General features: G+C 42.0%; 1 protein-coding gene across 1 annotated transcript in view; it reads right to left on the bottom strand.

The window, feature by feature from the left end:
* Positions 1–2,973: 2,973 nt before the first annotated feature.
* babam2 (BRISC and BRCA1 A complex member 2) overlaps positions 2,974–22,960 on the bottom strand; it is a 100,485-nt gene continuing 80,498 nt past the window's right edge. The window contains exons 8-12 of the mRNA XM_004082797.4: positions 10,431–10,530; positions 4,883–4,953; positions 4,715–4,797; positions 4,482–4,635; positions 2,974–3,714 (exon numbers count right to left, since the gene is read on the bottom strand). Coding sequence (XP_004082845.1) covers positions 3,651–3,714; positions 4,482–4,635; positions 4,715–4,797; positions 4,883–4,953; positions 10,431–10,530 — 472 coding nt within the window. The 3' untranslated portion in view covers positions 2,974–3,650. The remainder of the gene's footprint in view (positions 3,715–4,481; positions 4,636–4,714; positions 4,798–4,882; positions 4,954–10,430; positions 10,531–22,960) is intronic.

Below are 22,960 nucleotides of genomic sequence, written 5' to 3'. Positions count from 1 at the left end.
TCTGGGCCATTTTTTTTTCAAAACTTCAAATTCCCAGATCAAACAGGCTGCAACCAAAAGCCCCAAATCCCCCCTCCGCTCTCCTCCTCCTGGTCTCTCTTTCCAAAATTAGTTAAGCCTCTCAGATCCATCATCCTCAACATGGCTCACATCAACAACCCGCCGCTCGCGAGGGAGGAATCTCCCTCCCCCTGAAGGTGAGACGGGGACAGAAATGTCACTTTGACACAACCGAAAGCATCTAACGGTCAGCGAGGAAACAGAAAAGAAGACGGACTGGGCCGACGGGCCGGTCCATCCGGACGTGAACAGAGTCCAACAAAGCGGCCGACTGCCTGCGCTGGCCGCTGACAGATCCAGGCCTTCATCCCTGCAATGACTGTTTGTCCTGTCAGCTCACATGATTCAGGGTTTTTAATCATTCCCTCCTTTTCTTCATCGCTCCTGCATGTTTCCCTCCATCTGCCTTCGCTCTCTTCAGAAGTTCCCGTGACGACTTTGACTTCTGGGTGAAGCCAGGAGCAAACTCTGGGTTGTGGCCCAATGAGGTGCTTGTGGCTAAGCTTTAAATGATCCTGTTTAGCACACTTGTCAGTTCTCCAGGCTGGCACGTTGAGATGGGGCTGCCTATGGGGCTGTCACCAGCGCTGGCAATGCTAATCTAATGCTAGTGTTGATGTTTGCGGAAAATTTGGATTAAATTGTGTTTGTGAGTATTTCTTTATTCAAATTGTTGTGAATCCGGAGGAGCAGTTTGTAGTTGTTACGTACAAACTACTATCAGCAGACAACAAGCAGCCTGCTCTGCTCCATTCTGATTCATCCACAAATACATCCGTGTCTGTCTTTGTTTTCCTCGTCTGAGCTGTCGTTTGTCCCAAAACTGTACGGCTGGATGGCTCCAACGTTGCTCCCTATTTTTGTTGAACCAGTAATGTTAGCTTGGAGGTGTGGGGGGGGCTGTGAGTCAGCAGGAGAGCGTGTAAACAAAGGGATCATGGGAAATCAGCACAGGCCTACTCTGCTCCTACAGTCCGCCCACAACTCAGAGATTTTTGGATTTTGGCTGAAAACATTAAAAGACCATTGGAGACACGTTTACCAAAGATGATCTTCTGAAAATGACATTTTTGGAAAATTGCGATTGACTCTCGTAGCACTCTGCTTTCTTGGACATTTCTTGATGTGTGGTCAGTCCGTTCTCGCTTCACGCAGACGTTAAAATGGCAACTAGCAAAGAGGAGCTTGTTCCGTGTTCTCAGTTCTACTGAACTGGTTCGGTTTTGCCACTTGGAGCGACAATCTCCAAATGTGTCTGAAGGCTGCGGCTACCAGAAGTGGGAGAACGACGGCTTCAAGGCCTGAAACGGAGGCCGATAAGAGACGCTAAAGCTAGCAGCAGCTCCCAAAACACACAAATGTTTTCACAGCTTGGGTTTAGCTGCACTTTGTGTTCAAGAAGAGTTTCTGTTAGATATATTGTCATTCGTGGTTTTTGTAAAATAAATAAATAAATACAATAAATGGAGGGAGAAAAAAATGGATTAAAATCAGAAATCACATGAGATTTGGGGTTCTGGCGTCCAGCCATCAGCAGGAGCAGCGGTCAGAGGAAAACGGCAGTCACACCTACAATGAGCGCTCATCCAATCAGAGTTCGGCGAGGCATGAAATCTAACGGGACAAAAAAGAAAACAGCCTCATCAATGTAATCATCCTACCTACGTCCGAAGCTCGTAAGCTAATTATTCCAGGCTGTAATTATTCCATCTGAGTGCTGCGGTGAGCTCTTAAAGGCAGCTGGATTAGTGGATTTGGAGCATTAGCTCTGAGGGTTGGCAGACCTCTGCACTTTGATTTCAGGGCTGAGAAGCGCATCTTCAAAAGGTGGCGTGCCGTGAGCAGCACCTCTGCAGGATGGATCATTAACAGTGGGTAAAGCCGCGTTAAGTTGCTTAAAAGCGTGTAAAGGTGCAGACACTTTCCACACGAGGCTAACTGGATGTGACTTGAGCATTGCGACGATGACACAGGAGGGAATTGTTTACAAATGACTTAAAGGTCTTATGCCAGCTTCAGTCAGCATCAGCCAGTGAGGAACCTTCCCAGTGAGAGTCTTCTCCTGCCGACAGTCTCAGGTGATCAACTTTACGCAGTCTGCCTTCAGTCACGGCAGCAGGTGGAGACTGCAGATCTCTGGACGTGGATCTGCAGGTTCAGCTCCAAAACCCCAATCGGAAGCGTGGCGCCCGGAACCAGCTGTCCGTCAGGTTAAAGACGCTACCCATCATGCCGCTGCCCCTCGTCTCCTATAACTATCTCCTTCTCAAACAAGCCCCGAGCCCCCAGAAACGAGAGCAGCAGTTCGTCCCGCAGCTGACAGCCGACATGTTTTGAAAGCAGGTCGGGAAAGGTTAGAGCCACAAACATGGAGCGGGGCGGCCAAAAGACAAAAAGAATCTTGCTTTTTAATTATTTTATTAAGATCCCTGATGCTATTAAATGCCCCAGATACATTCACCCTATAGTTCCCAATTAGAGTTGACAGTTGCTGCTTTACCGACAATAAATTTAGCAAAGGGCTGCGCCTGAGGCCAGCAAGGACCCCTAAGTCTGACCCTCATATTTAATGATGAAAACAAGCGGGCGCACATTCCGCCTCCCTCACACGAACACACGCCGCCGTCCGCCGGCGTGCTCCCAGCAGAGGTCTGCCGTTCGGATACATTGGAGGGAGATTTTCAGAGGTTTTTGATAACCACGGCTGTTCCGACGGGCGTATTTTTGAACTCAGCTTCATGAAATCCCATCCTGACAGCGTCACCGTCACAGATCCACATGGAGCTGCACTGCAAAAATAAGTCAATTCTTTTTCTTTCAATGAGCAATAAAGATTATTTTACTGTTGAAAAACTTTCTTGATTAGATTATTCGGGTTCGAGTGTGAAAATAAGCCAAAAAAAAAAAAGAGTCTTTCAGGAACAGGAGATGTTTTAATGACCCATCGAGCAAATAAATGTCATTTTGAACTAAATTCTGCTGAACATGTTTCCTGTGATTCAGTGATGAACACTTGACATGGCGGTCTGCTGCTGCTTCACATCTGTATGTTGCGTCCATGTCTGCTGTGTTAGAACTGGGAGGTTTGTGCCACACCCCCTTTTTTAATCTGCTCCACCCCTTTAAATAAACCTACTAATATTTTTATAGCAACAATGTTTCTTAAATATGAATCAAACAAAAACAACCATATGAATATTGATTTGTTATGCAAACCCACAAATGACTGCAGATCTTAAAGTGGAACAGCCACACTAGTCGGCTTTTCTTCACAGAGCTTCTCCAAAAGACTTTTTCACATTAAGGAAAAACAAGAATACAGGAAATATGTTGAGCTAGAAACCCTTTGTGACTAAACCCGTCTGTTTGTACAGTAACACGTCTGCAGACAGTTCAAGAAAAGAAAGGATGCAAAAAAGAAAAAACATTAAAAATCCAGTGAGGAAAAAAGAAAAGTCTGCATTTGTGGGCATCTTTGCTAAAGTGGAGGCAGGTTATTGCCTGTTTTTCTGACCAAGTCTCTCAGATAAAGCCAGAGTGGGCCGTGCACAAACCCTGTGGCCGGCCTCCAGGCGCCCAGCCACAGGGAACTACAGCTTCCCGTTAGCAAAGGCTCCCTCCTGGAACTGGGGAATGAAGTTCTTGAAGTGGACCCTGCAGGGGGAACACAGACGGGGGGAACGTCAGCATCCAAAAGTGTGGGTACGGTGTTCCCTCCCTATATTTGGGGTTCAACTTTCACAGATTTTTTGCAGGCTTTTGTTTTTTGCCAGCGTTCTGCTTCCTGATTGGCTCGTCAGTCAATCTCCTCTTCGTCCTGATCAGATCTTTGTTTTCATTCTGTAATAATGGACCTCATTTTCTATAAATGTTTCAATTCTTTCTGCTTCAGTGCTGGAAAAACAAAAGTCCATTGAGAAACGCTCAAACCTTTGAAATCAGAATTAGATATCTGTCTTTCAATTTAGGCTCAGAATCAAAACTGTTGGGAAGTTTATGCTTAAAAAAATATCAAAATGCAGAAAGAAAGTGTTTACGAAGTAGAAGAGTCACAGAGAGGAAAAAATGTACAGATAAAATTCAAAGAGTTTATCACGACTTAGGACAGAAAACTAAAGATCCCAGGACAACCGCAAAAAAGAAAGAAATAAAGTGAGGTTCCAGAGCCAGAAGGTCTAGTTTCTGCAGAGGAAACAGCCACAACAGAAAGCTGTTCTTTGGTCAGAGGAGGGTCCTACAGGTCTTTGCAGGTCCTCAACATCTTCAAATGTTTATGCTGATATCTAATAACAGATATTCAACAGGCAAACATTTGAAGATGTGGCGGACACAGACCCGTGTTCTGTAACCATCACCTGTCTGCTTCTTTCAGGGGAGAAAACTCAAAGCCTCATCCGTCTTTGGAGGTATCAGTGACATACTTTGCCCTCTTGGCCATCTCGTTGCCGTCCCACCGCGGGCTGTAGGGGTACGACGTCTGCACCTGGGAGTACAGCTGACCGCTGCTGGTGAAGTGGTAGACAGACTGGAAGGTGAGGGTGGGCTGGTCCCTGGGGAAGTACAGCGGCAGATCCACTGCAGGGCGCAGAGGGACAGGAAACATCAGAAACACCATTTTTAGAAGTATCCGTTTCTACGGGAGGAGGACTCGTACCGTGCACCAGAAAGCAGAAATCTTTCCACATGAGGAGAAGGGTGAGCTTAGTGAATCCCTCAGCATCGTACTCCACCACGCCCCTGCAACATCCACACGGATTACGTCCACGATTACATTAACGCTGAACTCACTGGCATTACTTCAGTGGACGCTTCGCTGACTTACATCCCAAAGTGGCTGAGAAAGGCGGCGATGTACTCCCTCCTCTTGTGGTAGCCTTGAATCACATACTGCACCTGCTCAGGACACAAGAAGGTGTTGGTACCAACAGAACCACTTCTAAAGTACACACAGAGAACCAGTACCATCCGTCAGCAAACGGTCCTGGATCCGCTGTGTTGGGACGAATGACAGCTGCATGTGCACCAAAGAGGATTCTGACATTAAAATATGTTTCAATATCAAACAACTTCCTGCGCATGAAGCAACAATAAAACTATGTTGTTTAAAAACGCTGTGCAATTTGTAACATTTCCAAGTTTTTCTTTTTTTAACCACAAATCCTTTTCTTCTCTTTTACCTTCAAACATAATTGAAATAAACGATATAAAACCCTAACAGAGCTGAGTTTAAAGTTGTAGCTAGTATAATGTGGTGGAGGTATTTGCCCAAAAGAAGTATTCGTGTCACAACAGGCTTCACTGCAGGACTAAGATGCTGCAGACTTCCTGCTCGTCACTGCTAAACCCAACCCTTGGGGTGAATGAGGAAGTCAGAAATCTGTGATACGCCTGACAGTAGGTTAGCTTGATTCAGAGCCTTAAGCCTTTGTCACAACTGCCCTTGAGGGTGGAAACGGGCCGTCTGTGGACGAAAAATGGGCAAATCTGTACGGGGCAGACAGGTGGCCGTAGCAATTATCAGGGTCGTAGACAGTGAACACCTATAGAGAAAATGTTCAAAGCACAATTTATTTTGGGCGGGCGACAGGTTGTAGCAAAGACTTAAGGCCCGTACACACCGGGACGAATATTCGCCAGGCGTTATTCGCCAGCGTTTTTCGCCACGTTTTTTGTGTTCACACCCAGGCGATTTTTTGCTGACGATGAGCCGAGCGAACATGCTATTTCATTCCCTGACACTAGATGGCGCTTAATGTAAACAGAAATACTCCTGTACACAAGGTGGCGCTGCGCAACTTTACGATTCTTAAAGTCGCTTTTCACTCAGAAGAAGAGAGCAAGTATTTACGCGCTTGTCAGAATCATACAAAGAAAACATGAATATTTCAAGCACCAGTAGCTCCAACTGGTACTTGGTTCGGGGATATTTAAGAATGTCCGTCATTATTTCTTCGCGGCAGTGTAGACGCTACTTGGCGTCTAACTTCTTCGCTGGTATGTGTGCTCAGCAAGGCAGTTTTGTGTTTGAGCGCCCCCAAGTTGTGTTTTACTGTAACTTCAGAAGCTCCAGACACGTGTGCAAAAGCGCCATTCTCATTGGTCGAATAGATTTCGACGCGACGCGTCGAAAAAAAAAAACGAACCCGAGGCGTTTTTTTTTTTTGACGCTTTGGCGCGTGGCGTTTTTTCGCCTCGGTGTGCACACTCACATTGGTGCCCTTTGTTTAGTCACGAGGCGTTAAACGTCGGCGAATATCGCCGGCGAAATTCGTCCCGGAGTGAACAGGCCTTTACAGTACAAGTAAGGGTGAAGTAGGTGAGACGCAGGTAAGTCGCACAGATTTTCCCTTTTTTCACACCCTCCTTGATTTCAGCCTGACCTTTAGAAATGAGGAAACCAGACTATCAGAGTGTAGTTTGTGTGGACGTCCTACGGGCGTCTTATGGGCACCTCTGCATCACCTTGACACTCCATGTTTGCAGCATTTGTGCGCGGTCATTAAGAAGTTGCACCTTCCTGTACGTGCAACGTCCATTACCCTTAAAAGTACCTCACGATACCTTACAACGTGCACAACAATGATACGTTTCTTTTTTCATGACATTCTTTAGGTGGCTTTATGAGCCTCAAGGGAACCGTAAGACACGCCTTAAGATGCGATTGCTCCTCTCTAGAACCCTCTATGGGCCCCAACAACCCAAAAACCTGCAGCACCCGTGCAGGTCAACCCCCGTCCGGGTGGGATGTGACCACGGCTTACACAGGAAGTACACCGTGTGTACCTCCCTGTGTGCATGTGTTTAAAGGGATCTCTGGATCACTGAACTTTCGCAAACATACTGGAACCGTTTTCCTGCCCCCATGTCAATAGTAATAAGAGCCAAGTCCTCTGATTGGTTGCCTGAAGTCATTGGTGATGCAAGACAGGTGATCTTGCTCTGCAGGCATCCAGAGCATGTCTGCGCCCACAACTGCCTCGCCTGTACATCCACTTATTGTTTCTACAGTACGTCTGAGTCAAAGTAATCACTGTAACACTTTAAGAGGATGTGAAGAGTTTGTTTGAACTCTTGGAGCCTTTAAAAAAACCCACATACATGCTGCAACACGTGTGTTTAAGGATCTGTTACAATTACGGCCGGTTGATCTAATATTTCATTTAATTTTAAGGTAATGACACTTGACTATCTGTACCCTTACCCAAAAAAGTACCAACACCTTTTGAATGACAACCATCACTGCTTAGTTTTCTCCCACTACAAATCTATTCTTTTTAACCAGTCCTCTGGAAAACAGCCTGATGAGTCATGTGTCCTCTCCTGAGAGTGATAGTGAAAGCCTCATGAAAGTCATTTTGTTAGATTGCGCCTCTGACAAAAGAACATTTTACAGCATGTTTCAGTTCTATTATTGACATTTGGTATTTCTCATTCTAATTACCTTTGAGGGATAAACCCACTTTTTTGTTTTAATTAAATAACTGACAAGTTTGTTCCAGATATTTAGCTGGTAACCATATTTAATTTACATAGGATTGCAAAACTGTATTGTTAGTCTTTTAAATTTTGAGTAACATAAAGTAGTTTTGTTCTGTTAGATATTTATCATCAAATCCTATATTTTCAGTTGAGTTAAATCAAAGGAACCAATCACACTGGACACTTGTGTTTTTTGTGGCGCATCTGTTAGAAGTAAAGATCCATTTTGACATGTTTCAGATTGGTAGTGGCTTAAAGTAATTAGAAAATAAAAAGAAAGAATTTTTCTCATTAAAACATTGCATCATCAATGTGTACATTAAAGCTGTTTCTCTTTGGTCCTTCCAGCATTGAGTCGTCTTTCTGATCTGAGATAAAACGACACGAGTGTATTTTCTGGATCAGCTCTTAGATCTGTTGCCACTTTCAAAGACTCGTTCTGCAATAAAGGAGACGGTAAAATTCCCAAGTTCCCCCCTATTTATGCCCGTTCATGTAGACCCCCTGGGAACCGTAAAAAGCCGGCTTAAGTGTGCCAGTTCCCGCTGTACTACAGAACCAAGAAGGGATTGAGCAGGTTAGACTTCCTGCACTCAAAACACGAACGACGTACGTATAAGAGGTGGAACACAAAGGAGGGAGAGGTGGATCTGTGCAGGTGAGGCAGAGGATGTGGGGCAGATTCTGATGATCAAGGACAGAGATGGAAACGTGTTGACAGGTTCTACTAATCAAATCAAACTTTATTTAGAAAATAAAAAATGCTTCTCAAACATTGCGCAACTCGAAGCGCTTCAACATTTAGAACAAAAAAAAAAGACACAATATTACAATAAAAACCCAACCCACCCTTCACCACTCCCACTCCCCTCCGTTAAAACATACGACCCATGACCCCACACACAATAAATACTGATAAAATTAACTACTAAAAGAAAGTGACTGACAGATGAGGTTAGACAGGAATCTCTGTGGATCAGGATGTTTGCAGATGACATTGTGATCTGTAGTGAGAGCATAGATCAGGTGGAGGAACACAGAGAAGTGGTTTGCTCTGGAAAATAGAAGAATGAAGGTCTGTGTTTAGATGAGAGGAACGTGGAACGGTGAAGTTACGGGGAGGTTACAGGGAGCCCGGGTGGAGGACTTCAAGAACTACAGAGTTTGGGGAAAGAGGTGGAGAGACGTGTGTAAACAGGTAGGAATGGGTGGAAGAAGGTTTCAGGTCACAATAGAGTATAATTAAGAATGAAAGTAAAGGTGTAGAAGATGGTGGTGAGAGCAGCATGTTGTTGGTTTAGACTCTGATGGAGAGACAGGAGGCAGCAGAGATGACGATGTGGAGGTTCAGGATGGAAAGGATCAGGGATGAATCCATCAGAGGAACAGATCATAGATGGTTTGGACATGTTGATAATGAACCTGGGAAATGAGGTCTAGAGAAGACCAAGGAGGAGCTTCATGGACGTAGTGAAGAAGGACACGAGGAGGCGACTCCTGAAGGGAGCAGTAGACAAAGAAGATGAACTAATACTGTAGACACTGATGTTGTGTGCTGCCTGCTCCACATTAACTGAACACTCATTTCGAATAAAGGACAGCACAGATCAGCGGTCTGGATTAATTTTAAAGACAGAGGGGAGACGAGTCGAGACTCCAGACGTGCAGACCAGAGCGTGTAGACATGAACATCAAAACGTCTGGAGGACAAACGCAAACTTCCTTTCAGTTTGCGTGCAACGATGCAGGAAAATGATATTATCTCTGATCTCTTTGATGTTTCTGATCACGCATGGCAGCGGGACCACTGCATCACCGATACATTAAAATGAGTAGGTGATACTCCTGTTTACTGTTTAAATGAGTATTTTTATGTGTCAGTGAGCTGTGTTAACGTGGAAATCAGTACAAATGCTAAATCCATTATATTTGCTGTTCAAAGTGTTTGTAAAGCAATTTCCTTTAATTGTTCTCACACACAGCATGAAAAGACATCAAAAAGAAAAGTTGCTTAATAATGGTCCTTAATCTTAAAGCATTTAAATATGATCACAAAATACCATGAAACATTTTTAAACAAAACCTCTTTTTATGGTTCATAATGGACTCTGTTTGCCCGTGTCGCCCATCAGACAACCTCTGGAGGCGGAACGAAATATGCCGTAATTGGTCTTTAGATAAATATCCGTAGAATCGTTTCTACAGGACGGTATGTCAGCGCCTCAAAGTACTTTTTGGCCCAGCTGTAATACGTCAGCAGAGTTTTCACAATCATCTCGTACTGCTTCTAAAAAAAAATGTGCTGACAGTTTGAACATCATTCCTTTTGTCAAATCCTCTTTATCTGCCGTTGACACAGTTCTACTCAATTAGGGCCTCCTCTAGGCAGGGTTAGCTTCCTCTGACAGAAAAACAAACTTGAAAAACCTGAACCATCCAGACCTGTTGGGTATTCTGCTAGTCAGATACCAGGTGAGCAGGAAGAAATGGAGGATTTTTGTGAGGATTATGAGCTGGCCTCCCTGTGAGGGCTTGGGGGATGGGAATTCTCCCTGAAGGAAATGGCATTACAGCGCATTCGCATTGCATCTACTTGTCAACCTGCAGAGGCCAAAAAACACTCAGACAGAATATGGAGGTCAGCCAGTACGCCCACGCTGGCAGACAACAGCCAAGCGCACTTAAATACACACACACACACACACACACACACACACACACACACACACACACACACACACACACATAGGACAGCTAAGCTTTCACTTCACAGAACAAGCAACAAATGAGTCGTACATCTGCCAATCACCCATATTAGGAATCTGGACACATTTATTATTAAAGAGCTGCACACAGTGCCAAAGGACTTGCTTTCCTTGGAATTCCTTTACCTTGTTGGTGAGTAATTGGCACACTTGAGGGACATAATCAATTAGGCATCCTCCACTGGGAAATGCTGGAATATGAAGTGCTGAAGAGCCTCCCAGAGCACTGGAGAAGGAAAAAACAGCCTGTCAGAGTGGAAAACATTCTCAGTAAATAAAGAAATAACAGACATTAGACGGTTTCTGTTTAGAAGTTGGGTCTACAACTCTGGAAGCAGTCCAAGAGTGCAGGACTAACTTCATTTATGATAAAGACTGCGCAAAAAGGATTTCACGAAGACGCAAAAATGAAGCTGAACCTAAAGAACAAAAAAAAAAAAATTTTAAAAAGAAAAACAAAGACTCAAAGATGCCACTGGCATCCTGCTCAATCTGCTGCCCTCGTTTGGTTATTTTTCTTGACGTCTATCTGATTTAATTCTGCAGAACAGCTCCATTAGTGATTAGTCTACGCTTATTTAATCAGGAAATATGCTGCTGCAGCTCTCCAGTGACTAACCAACCATAGTAGTCACTCCATTTCTCCTGATCTGGGGCAAAACAGAGGGAATACCCCCAGGATGGGTTAAAGGTCCCAGAAAACGGCTTTAATGCTTTAAATGCCCATTTTAAGAAACATAAAGGGAGGAGGAGGGGGGTGTCTTCTGCTACTTAGGACGTTATTGTTCATTATGGAAGCAGAAATATGACATTTTTAACCTTAAATCGACCGTTTACAATGCTAAACATGTACAGATTGTACAGATTTAGTTTACATCACGGAGAGGCGAAGATTTCAGCTGTTTTTCTTTTTTAAATTAAACAGAATTAGACCAAAATGCAGGATTTTGGTTTGATCAATCTTTTAACCTGACAATTCTTCCCTTCAGTCATGACAGAATCTTTCAAATGTTCCTAATGTTGAAAGGTTAAAAAATAACGCCACAGCTGAAGAGTTGCACAAGATCCCACAAAACTTTAGTTCCAAAGAAATGCTGTGGGAGAAGTGAGTAAGGTGGAGCAGAGGAGGGATTGCTTCACCCAACTGACATGAGCTGGAGTCACATTATTTTTCATAACAGAGGTCATAGATGGCCCAACTGGTTCTTTAGAAAGATGATGGAGTGCAGGAAAGGTTTGGCTGACAGGAAACCTGACTTAAAAAAAAAAAGTGAAGACAAATATTTGGATATGAATATAAATCCTTTACCGCCTTGTGCTCTGCTTAACAGTTAATTTGGCTCATTTCGAGGCATGGAATTGCACCATTTGCCCTGTCCAAATGCATTTTCCAAAAACCCCCAACCACCGTTTCCAGCAGGCCGTGTGAGGATAATTAGCATTAGTCGGCACCAACAAATGGTCGATTTAAAAAGGCTTACAGACGAGAGCACAGAAGCCTTTGGAAATGGAAGTCTAAATGATGCTCATCTACCCACCCACCAATCTAAAAATAGCCCTATATCATTCAGATGGAAATGCAGACAGAGGCACAAAATGCATGCTTGTGTGTTTGTCATTCATTTGTCAGTAGCAGGCATCTGAATATTGTAGATTTCAGTTTTATATTTATTTAATAAAACCCTATTAGGGCAAAAAGTGCAGGAAAAAAGACGCTTTGCTTTGCAGTTGAATCCATTTCTGTTGAATCTGAGCAGAAGTGATGCTTATCACAGATTTAGGCATAAATGTACTGATTTGTTTGCATATGACAGGCAGCATTTTGAAGTAGTTTTCCTATGAGCGCATAAATGAGGGCTTTTAATTCCTATTTATTTCAAGGATTCCGTGTCCAAAGTAGTCCAAAGTCATTTAAGGCACAAAAAAAGGAAATGTGCCCCCCCACCACAGCAAAAGGGCAGAATAATAGATCAAGACATCATGTATTTACAGTCTTTGAGCAAGGCATTGAGGTGCAGTTTGACAAACACACAAGCATCATTGGACTGCCTTTCCTCTTAGATCTGAGCAGAGCAGCCAGACACCGCCTGTCACACTCTAATGGTGCAAACAACCAAAGGATTTTAATTTACAACAGACAGAAATGTCTTCAAACCGTCTGGGTGATTTATCATCTCAGTTTTTCGGACAATTTGAACATTTGAACACTGTCAGCAGCTCTTAAAGACAATCAGCTCTTAAAGACATGTTGTTGTGGCATCTGTCTGATGATGGAGGGCATTTATACAGAAAATTAGGGTCAAAATAGCTATTCAGGGTATTTCTTTATTCAGATCATTGTGAATCAGGAGCAGAGGAAAAAAAAAAGAATGTATGTGTACGATAGATGATATGCTTCCTGCTCTGAGCTGTCAGCAACAGGAGGGGAAAGGGGGCGGGGTTGCTCCACGCCAACTGTCCTGCCCTCAACTCAGAGGTGAATTTCTGATGAAGCACTGCTGCTCTGTAGAAACTATGTTCTAGAAAACGACACGTTCTTTGATTTTGTGAGAGTGGGACTGTCAATACATTAGGAACAGAGTCAGCAAGACCATATATGGAGCTGAAAGAAAGAAACCTGTCTCAGCTCACTTCATGCAGAAAATTCAGCCTTTAACAATTCTATTATTATTTATCATTTCTGAAACTCTACTGTTTGAAAAGTTCCACTCCTACAGAGAGCAGCACACATTAGTCATCTTCATTCCCATTTATTTCTTAAAGTCCTTTCCTAAAACAAGAACATATTTACATTAATGTAATGGAGTATGTATATTTCCCTCTTAGTACCTGTCCTGGTTATGACTTACCATTATAAGGCCAAAGATATATTACGATAAACTTTGTTGATCACATTTAGTGCAGCATATCAAGTGTTTTTTGGCTTTAATCTGTGCATTTGGGTTCATCTCATAAGCTTATAGTGATGACTGTTCCTGCTAGTTAGAGCATCACAAAAGCCATGGTTCCATGTTTGCTTTTTCCTTCTTTTAGTTAATTGTTGGATTTTATAAAATGATCTTGATGTTCTATTGGGCTGTACCAATCAATAAAACAAACTTTTATAATTGATATCGCTGTGGCCATAGGAGCCGTTATAGTGTGGGAAGGCCAGAAGGTTCCAGGTTCAAATCCAAGCATTCTAGGAACTCACGCTTCCTTCCACTGCCCAAAAACACGCGTCACAGGTTAAACGCCGACTCCTCTTCTGAAATAAGTGTTGGCGTGTGTGGTTGTCTCTCTGCAATGTGAACTGTCAAGGTCGTCATCTACTGTCCCCCAAAGATAGATTGGAAAAGCTCCAGGGACGCAAAATAATAAGACAATAAAGGATGTATGGACGGTCGGAGTACTGTGGTAATCAAAGCTTATCTCTACTATATTTGGTCAATATTGAATACAAAATTAAGATTAAAGTCCAAACTCACAGTTATCAAATAACATCACAGATAAATGAAGATCAATTCCATTTTCACAGCTTTCAAATCAATGATGAAGGCAGAACAGTTTTATTTTCAAAAGAAAAACTACGAGTGGATTAGGAGTCTTTGGTTTGTAAGAGGATGCAGGTTCTCAAATGTGCTGAATATTTTTTTGTTGTTGTTAGAATAAAAACCTTAGTTATGATAAGAAAGAGACACAAAATACCTGCAGAGATTTTACAGCATCTACATCTCATTTGACCTCATTCTCTTCTGTGTGTCTGAGCTTTGGGCTTCACTAAATAAGAGAAAGAAATGTCCAGTTTAAACAGATCATGTCAGCTAACTGTGCGCTAATCTTGTGTGATGCAGTACAGTAAAGCCTAGTTTTGAAAAAAGCCCATTTCAAAAAGGTGTTGAAGTCCCTCTCAGATCCATCTCTTGATCTATTGTAAAAGCATTCCCAGTTTGTTTTAATTGTTTGATTATTCCATAGCTGAGAGCTCTCTGTTCACACATTCTACCGCTAGCTTACAGCCCCTCACAGGCCCAACCTGACAGTGGGCGGAGCAGGGAGCTTGTGGCCCGTCCACTGAGTTTTCTGTGTCACAGATAAGCTCTTTTTCAGTTTACATGCGTCTTTAGGCAGAAACGTGTTTAGACAAAGAACTTAGAGCTGACAGTTTTAGCCCGCCTGCTTCCATCCACCCGGGTCAAACTCCTCTCAACACCATCCACATGCACTGGCGTGGTCACACTGGCATACCGCTGCACACGACTGCTGTAAGTCAGGTGACTGACCATACGACTTCTTTACAAACACGGCATGCATGCACACATTTCAACGAGGTTCTGTGCAGAGACAGGGACTTCCTGAACAGGAGAGATTCTTTTCAGTGACTCAACTGGATGGTGACGAAGCTTGTTGATCTACATTTGAGGCCTGGAAGAGAAGGTTTGAAACTCAGCAGTAGTTACAAAAATGCAACAACTTTGTTTTGATTGCATTCATTATTGAATAAAGCCTGGAGGGCTCCAGAGTCTGCATGTAGCCGCTTTGGACCAAAACATCCTCTGTTTCCTCTGAGACTCAACAAGGTAACTTTGGCCTTTGGCGACAGGAGTCAGTGACCTCTCTCCCACATTATTAAGTGACCATTTCACTTTATTAGTGCTGGAATTACACGGATTCCTGGAGCATCAATCATTTAGAGAAAATCAGATTAACAAACACTTCTGGCAAAATGAGGCCATATTCTGTCCAGCTGGAGAGTGAAACGCGGTTCCTTCAGTCACCTTTTTATAACAAACAGCAGAAGCTGTTTTTCGGGGCCGTATTTTTAGACATCAGAACTTTCTTAGCTTCCCAAATGGGGCTGTGGTCTGTACTCTTGTCTCACAGCATTAGCCCTGGCTATAGGATCCTTTCTGCCTGGGTTTTCTCCGGGAACTGCGGCTCATTCTTATAAAATAAAACAAAGACTTAAAAAAAAAAATTAAAACAGGCTTGAATTTTGATTGAAAATAAATCCTTTTTTTTTTTAAACCAAACATTTTGGATGTTTTGTTTCAAAAATGCATTTTTTTTCTCGTTTTAGTGCCAAGTGCACCAGTGGGTTGATGTCTCTGCAGGGAAAAACCAGAACTTAGAGAAATGCTGCGTTCACGTGGTGTTGGAATGGTAGGAAAAATGACCGTCCAACTCCAAAAACACACGTGAACGTCAGAAAAGCAGCTAATTTTCCAACTCCATATGAATGGAATTGACAAATGTCAATTTTCTGTACAGCACCACCTATGTGTAGACACCAGAATTACAGGGAAAATAAAACATTCAGGATTATCAATATGATTTATTCCAGTTAGGAGGAACAAATTGGAATGCATTTGGACCAGAGTTGTAGTTTTCCACCCCTGGTCTTGGGTGTCCATCACCTTAAACCTGAAGTAGCTGGGATAAAATCCAGCAGGATGCTGCACTGTACAAATTGTACACAGGATGGAAATATTGCCCTATTTTGCTTTTATCCTATAATTTTTTTATTTATTGTTAATCTTTTGGACCTAATTCAGTTAGTGTAGTGTTTTTATTTCCTTGCTATAGCGGGTACTTTAGAGTCTTTTGTGATTTGCTGTAAAGTTTATGCTTGTAAAGTCAGATGAGTTGTTTTCCAATAGGACTTGTGAGGCAGCTCATCAATCACTGTGAGACCAATCAGCTGTCAAAACTACTATTTTTTGTTAAACTGTGCATTAGATGGATGTTAAAGCTCAAAGTTTCCATTTCAGTTTATTTGGTCTGTGTTTTTTGAATTCATGTTGGACTGAACAGGCTTAGTTTTAGAGGATTTCTGTTAACAAACATCTTCATTTATTGTTTAGCAATCATCAGGATGATTTTTTTATTTCCACGTATAATTCTCTGTTTTTGCCATTTAATTGTTAAAAATCCTCTGAGATATGTGTTGCCAGAATGTTTACTCTGCTACTAAAAACACAGCAGCGTAAGAAATGTAGTTTCACACGAAAAAGAGAGACACAAAAAGGAAAGAAATCTTCAAGAAGACAGCCGCAGTGCAAAGGGGGGGTGTCTGCACAGACATCTTCAAGTTCCATGTGGGTTTCCCGCTGAATTTGTTTCATCGCTCTGACAACAATCTGGAAAAATATGACTAAAATGCAAAGATTTACAAAAGCTGTAAAACACCTATACAGACCCTGGAGAAAGCACACAAAAACACAAAGTTTTACACCCACTCATAATGGCGTGCCCCCCCCCCCCCCCCACCCCACCTCACCTCACACACAAACACACACAGACGCACACACACCCAGCCCAGGCACCTAAAGGCAAATGCAGATTCATAAACATTAGCCCACTGCAGCCTAAAACTGTCTCTCTGTGTTGATTTTTCTGGGCTCTTAAATTTGCTTTGGGGGCAGAGATGGTGCCCACTCCATTCTTTTATGCAGTGCAGCAGGTTTGCTGGGGAAAGGAGAGATGCATCCATCCAGCTGCACGAGTAGATTAAGGTAGAAGTTACGAGTGAGCAGCAGATCAAAGTCTGCACATTCATGGGTTTTAATGATAATTAAAGACAGGAAGGCAGATCTTCTCTCCAACATCCACTTTGTAAAGGCTAATAGTCTCACTTAGAGGTGGGAAAAAAATGCAAGAAGCCAAGAAACCAGGACAGTTAGGGCTTCAAGAGCAGCTCTTTAGCTTTTATTTTCACAGTTTAAACATTGATCGATAAGTAGAGTAAAAAAATTAACTAATATGACGTTTCTTAATGTCTCAATATAAAAATGAATGTTTCAAATAATATTACAAGCTCTAATTTTACATGCCCAACAGATTCAAACATTAAGGCAAACTAAACCAGATTGATAAAGGAAACAGATGTTATTAAGCTTAGCAACAATGGGAGTGTTTGCGTGGAGCAAACCCTGCCCCCCTTCCCCTCCCTGTTACTGAGAGCTCTCTGTTTACACGCTCTCCTAGCTTACAGCACCAACCTAACATCAACAGTGCCACAAAAACGGTGAGCGATATTATCCAGCCATAAAGTCCTGATCCAGATTCCAGGAAAATGGATCTAAGTGTCTACAAGTGGATGCATCAGGATGTCCTCCAGCGTTAGAAAAATCTGGCAAAAATATGTTAAAGATTCACCAAAACCACAGTTTTCATCAGAGTGAGTCTTTAAATGTATAGTTTAGTCTTTTTTTTAGCATCTCTGTCCTCTCACCTCCCTGAACTGTTAATCTGCTGAAGAGTAAAGGCTGTTTTAGCTGCAAACTGCTGCCTGACAGGTTTTTGAACCCTTAGGATTAGGAATAAGATGTCACCTAAAATGTGCGTATGTGTGTAAATGCAGATGAGTGAATGCTCTTATCAAAATACATTTAGCTCCATGTATTATCATGTCCTCTTTCTTTTTTTTGGGGGGTACATCTTCACAGTAGTGGCACCAAAACTGTGGCATGAGGAGCCTCAGCTCAGCAGAGCAGCAGAAAAACATGGCCTGTTAAAGAGTGGCCTCTAATCACCGCCTCATGGCCTTCCACCTTTAATTGAGGCTTTAAATTCTGCCTAGATGTACTTATATATAGTAAATAGTTTTAAAGAGCTGTGACCCCCTGGAGATGCCCAATCTCTGTTGTCTAGCAGGGTCCGGCCCAGTTAGTCCTCGGATCAAGACTGGCCGCTCCGAAACACCATAAACCTGTCCTGAAACGCAAAACTGAAAGATTTCTGATGATGGACGTAAAGAAAGAAAATTAAACTTCCAATTGCATTTCTGAATATTCCTTTATTCAAATCGTGATGAGCAGACAACAAATGCTGTTTGAAAAACAACAATGCCTCAGAAAAGAACTGTTTTATTGTTTATTATCAGTGCGTGAATGGGTCTGTGACTGTAAAGCACTTTGGGCCTTAGAAGAAGGTAGAAAAGCGCTATATAAGTATAGGCCATTATTATTTTGATCAAAAACAGGATAATCCTAATGGAAACACCACTGGGAACACTTTGAAAATAGATCAAAAGAGGATCGGAGAGGGTCCTTTGGGCCTTATGCGCTTCCACGAGGCTAAAGAGTATGAGTGTTTGTCTCCTAATCAATCATAAAGACAGACGTGAAGATAAACCAGCCTGAGAGTGAGGAAGAGCAGCGTGGTCCTCTATGTCTATGTGTGTCATAAACAATATCAACAGACAATATCAACTGTTTTTAACATACTTCTGCATATTTTTTACCCTTTGCTGCTTTTAGAGGGCAAAAACATTGAACTGAGGATCTATTTGAAAACAGAAGAAGGCAAACAAAACAAAAAAAGTGAGGAAGACGCAATGAAAATAAAGGTAAAACTGTTCTGTAGCGGCTAAGCAGTTTGCGTTCAGAGCACTTGGATGCCGTGGAAAGACAGGGGAAGTGAGATATCAAACAACTCAGGAGTGATGGGAGAAAACAGTGGAGAGGTGGGAAAAAAAAAGATCACACAAAAGAGCAGGAAAAGCTCTCCTATTGCCTTCGCTGTGTGTGCTGCAATCTTTTTTCCTTCCTGCATTTGATTGGAGCAAGGGACGACCTTGTTGGGTAGAGCAGAACACTTCAGCCTTTCAAGTCCCACTCACTTTCCCTGTTCCCTTTGAGGATCAGCCAGAGGGATCAGCAGAGGATAGACACGGAGAGAAAAGCAGAGAAAGACAGAGGAGTAGAAACAATTGGCACACATGTGAGAAACAGCAAGGGTACGAGAGCTAACCCACACAGCAAAAGACTAATTAAAGCTGTTATTTCATTAGGCCGTGTGTGGACAGGACGACGATTGGAGCCAATGATGCACACGGAAAGAACCTTAAAAATGAAATGATGATTAGGATTAAAGGAGAAAAACTCTGGACAACATCCAACAGGGAAAAAGGCTGAACTGATGAGGTTCAGGCCAGTCTATGCCAATGCTTCTGTATTTGTTCAAAATAAAGCTATGACTAATAAAAAAGAACTTCTGCAACTGGTTACATCTTAAGCCTCAGTCAAATGCACCCGTAAGGCGGATTGACCCCTACAGGTGCAGGGGGTGCAGGTTTGTTGAGCTGAGGCCCATGGAGGGTTGTAGAGAGGAGCAGCTGCATCTTTAAGGGAGCGCAGAGGTATCTTGATGCTCTTACGGCCACCTTAAGGAACGTCATGAAAGTGGAACATGCAATTGTTGTGGGTGTGGTAAGTATATCTTGAAGTATTAGTAAAGGTGATATAAGTTACACATACTTAGGATTAATACTGTAGTACTGTGTCCCTAGGCCACACTCTAGTAATGAGTAAGGTGTGCATTGGACCCTTACTGACTGTACACAAATGTTTCACACACAGGATGTGAAGGTGACACCTACGTTCCCGTAGGATGAACACACAAACTACACTCTGACTGTCTAATTTCCACATTTCTAGCAGCCAGGCTCCAAGCGAAGAGCGCACGTTTGTCACCTGAGCAGCGCTAACAGGCTACTTGTGCAGGTTTTGAGAGGGGCTGAAAAAAGTGGAAAACCAGTACGATGTGCCTGCGCCTCACCTATTTCACTATTACGTGTTGTATAAGAGCTTGCTACTGCCCGTCTCCTGCAGCATGCCCATGGCAAAAGTGTGCATGAACATTCCCATGTATGTACCCGTAAGGCCAGTTGTGCTTTATCATTTGTGACTCTTAAAATTGAGGGGTACAGACATTGTAGGTGATGGGAAAAACTGTTCCAAGTTCCAGAATCCTCTGGACCAAATAAAAAAGCTCCTACAACCAGAGTTGATGTAAGTTCTATTATGTAAATTTTTATTAATCTGTTCTTAAAGCAAGTAAAGAAAGTAAAGAAAGTAAAGTCAGTGAAATTGATATTTAACACTACAGTCTTTGTAAATGACTTCTAATAGCTAGTACGGTTATTGGTTTTGATTTCTTTACAGTCTGAGTCATGCAGAGAAGTCAGACACTACAATAAAATAAACAGCAGAATAGCCCAGATATGTTATGAAGAAGATTCTGGAAGATGTAAATCTTCAGATTTCATTCTGTTTCTGAATGTTTCAATATTTGTTTAATGGATCTGCAGCTTTGGTGATGTAAACTGGACTTCCTCATGTCAGATTCATGTAAATTACTAAAATCCAAGAATCTTCTTCAATCTGAAGATGTTTTTTGATCTTTGGAGTTGACAATTTTACTGATTATATTTGTGTTTTTTAATTACAATGTCACGTTGTTTACTTTGCTTTAAATATACTGTCCTTAAAAAAATTCAGGATAATTGCTAATATCCTGTCAATTAGCATAAGACATGGGAAAAATGGGGCGGAGCATATATGTGATACATTTGCAGGTTCTGTCTTTATGTTTTTGACAAGCATTGAGTTACATCAGCAGCATTATTGACACCAATATTCAAACATTTACACACACCAATCCTACCAACTGGTTGTACATAGTCTTAACTTCCATAAGAATTTCAGGAAAACACCAAGATTGGTTGTACTTGGATAAAATTCCAGCATGTCAATCAAATGAAAACCGTGAAGGACCTTCTTGCAACAACTGCGATGTCCTCCTTAAAAAAGAGGCAACTTGACCAACACCATAGGCTAACTGCATCACCGGACTGTAACAATCAGGTCTACAAGAAAAAAATGTGCAGTTAAAATGTTTTTTTCAGGCCAGCGTTAATTATCCAAAGTTTTGGGTTGCTGGCAGCTAATAGTTTTTCTTATTTTATGAAGCAGATCACCTACATAGGTTAATTTTATTTATTGTTATGTAAAACTACTAAATGCATTTTGTAAGTAATTTCTTTCTGCCTTACTTTTTTGTACCGAAAAAATACAGAAAATAGATAAAACTTTGTTAATCTCTCAAGGGAGAAATTCAGGTGTCCGGCAGCAAAACACACAAACACACAATAAATAACAATAAAATAATAGTTCATAAAATAGCAGTTCATATCAGGCAGATTTGTTAAACAGCAGTACCAAACCGAAATGTACCGAACCGAGCCATGAAATTCTGAACCGAACCGAATTGAGATTTTAGCGGATCATTACACCCTTAGGAATTACGTTAATTGCGTACACGCTTGATGAGTTTCGGTAATCCAAACAATGTCAACACTCGAGCTCCAGCGTAAAAAGGTTAGATGACTTCTAATTTCCCCTTTATAAACCCAGATTAAATGGATATAGTTTTTTTGGGAGCTTCAGTGATTCATTTGTTAACTATACAACCACACTGAATAATTTGGTGTCCAGTCCAACTGTGGTGAACTGGGAGTAGCTTTTGACAAAAACAGATGTTACATCACTTAAATAAAGTGTCATGAACTGCCTTTTGTTTTAGTCCAAGTCATACACGTGTAAAATCAGAAACAGCTCGTCTTGGACCTACATGCAGAAATTAGCTTATGCATTGGATACTCAAGATACTATCAGGCTTTTCTAAAACCTCAAAAAAAAAAAGTGTCCGGATTATCCAAAATGCAAATTGGCAGAAGAATTTCTTGATCTCCAATTTCAGAACTTTAGCCTTTAGCCTTTAGTGATGCTGCCAGAGGTTCAGGCAGCAGGAGATCATTTAGAATCCACTAAACATTCATCAATTTTACTGTACAACCTTTTTATTGAGGTAAATATGTTCCAAAAAGGACGCACTTGTAGATTTGCTGTGAGAACTTGTAAAATAAAATGTGAGAACTTACACAGCAAAAACCTGCATCTGTGTGTAAAAATCTTCTGCTGTAAAGTTTGACAAACAAAATCACAACTGACAAATTCCCATTTGCATGTGTTCATGTAGAGTTCCAACGTCAAACCTGCGTTTACAACTGCTCAGCTCTGCTTCTGCGTGAATCTGCTGGTGCAAATCAAATCCTTGCGAGAAACTTGTGTCAAATCTGATCTGTGTCTGAAAATGGAACATGGGGGGGGGGGGGGGGGGTAGAGGAGGAGGGAGTCAACCAATCAGAGTGCGGCACTTAGAGGACTTGGTGAAGTTAGAAAGGTCTTCACAGATTCTGACTTCCTGCTTCAATAACTATTCTGATAGACGTGAGTATCTCAATCATTTTGTATTAACACAGAGAGTGAACTAAAAATGCATTTCTAAAGAAAAAAGAAAAATTTTTTCCTGCGTTTTAATGAGAAATGATCTCTTTGTGCTTTAAATGCAGACATGCAGCGAGACGGCTGCCAACGGACCGTCAACAGGAAAATCTTCTTTGTTGTAGCAGGACAACAGGGTCATGATAAGTCAGTACAAAAACATTTGGTGACATTAGCATCACTGTGCTCAGGGCTATTGAACACCTTTATTACAAAGCATATGTATTAACATTTGAAAAAAGATATTAGATTAGATCAACTTTATTAATCCCCGTTATCAGCGGGTCGTCTCGTCTGATCAGGGGTTGAAGTCAGAACTGCGCCACAGAGGCGGCGTGGCTCAAGGCCCACATGAGCATCCAGATGCAGCATGTCAAGTTTCTCGCAAGGAATGTGTCAGAAGTCCGAACGCAGTTGTAGCGCCAGCAGATTCACGCAGAAGCACATTTGAGCAGTTGTAATCACAGATTTGAGGTTGGAACTCTAAATGAACACAGTCAAATGGACATTTGTCAGTTGTGATTTTGTCAAACTTTACAGCATGGGGAG

Source organism: Oryzias latipes, chromosome 22 (assembly GCF_053564925.1).
Source record: "Oryzias latipes strain Hd-rR chromosome 22, Olatipes_Hd-rR_3.1".
Taxonomy (NCBI): Eukaryota; Metazoa; Chordata; class Actinopteri; order Beloniformes; family Adrianichthyidae; genus Oryzias; species Oryzias latipes.
This window is presented reverse-complemented; position numbering and strand designations above follow the sequence as displayed.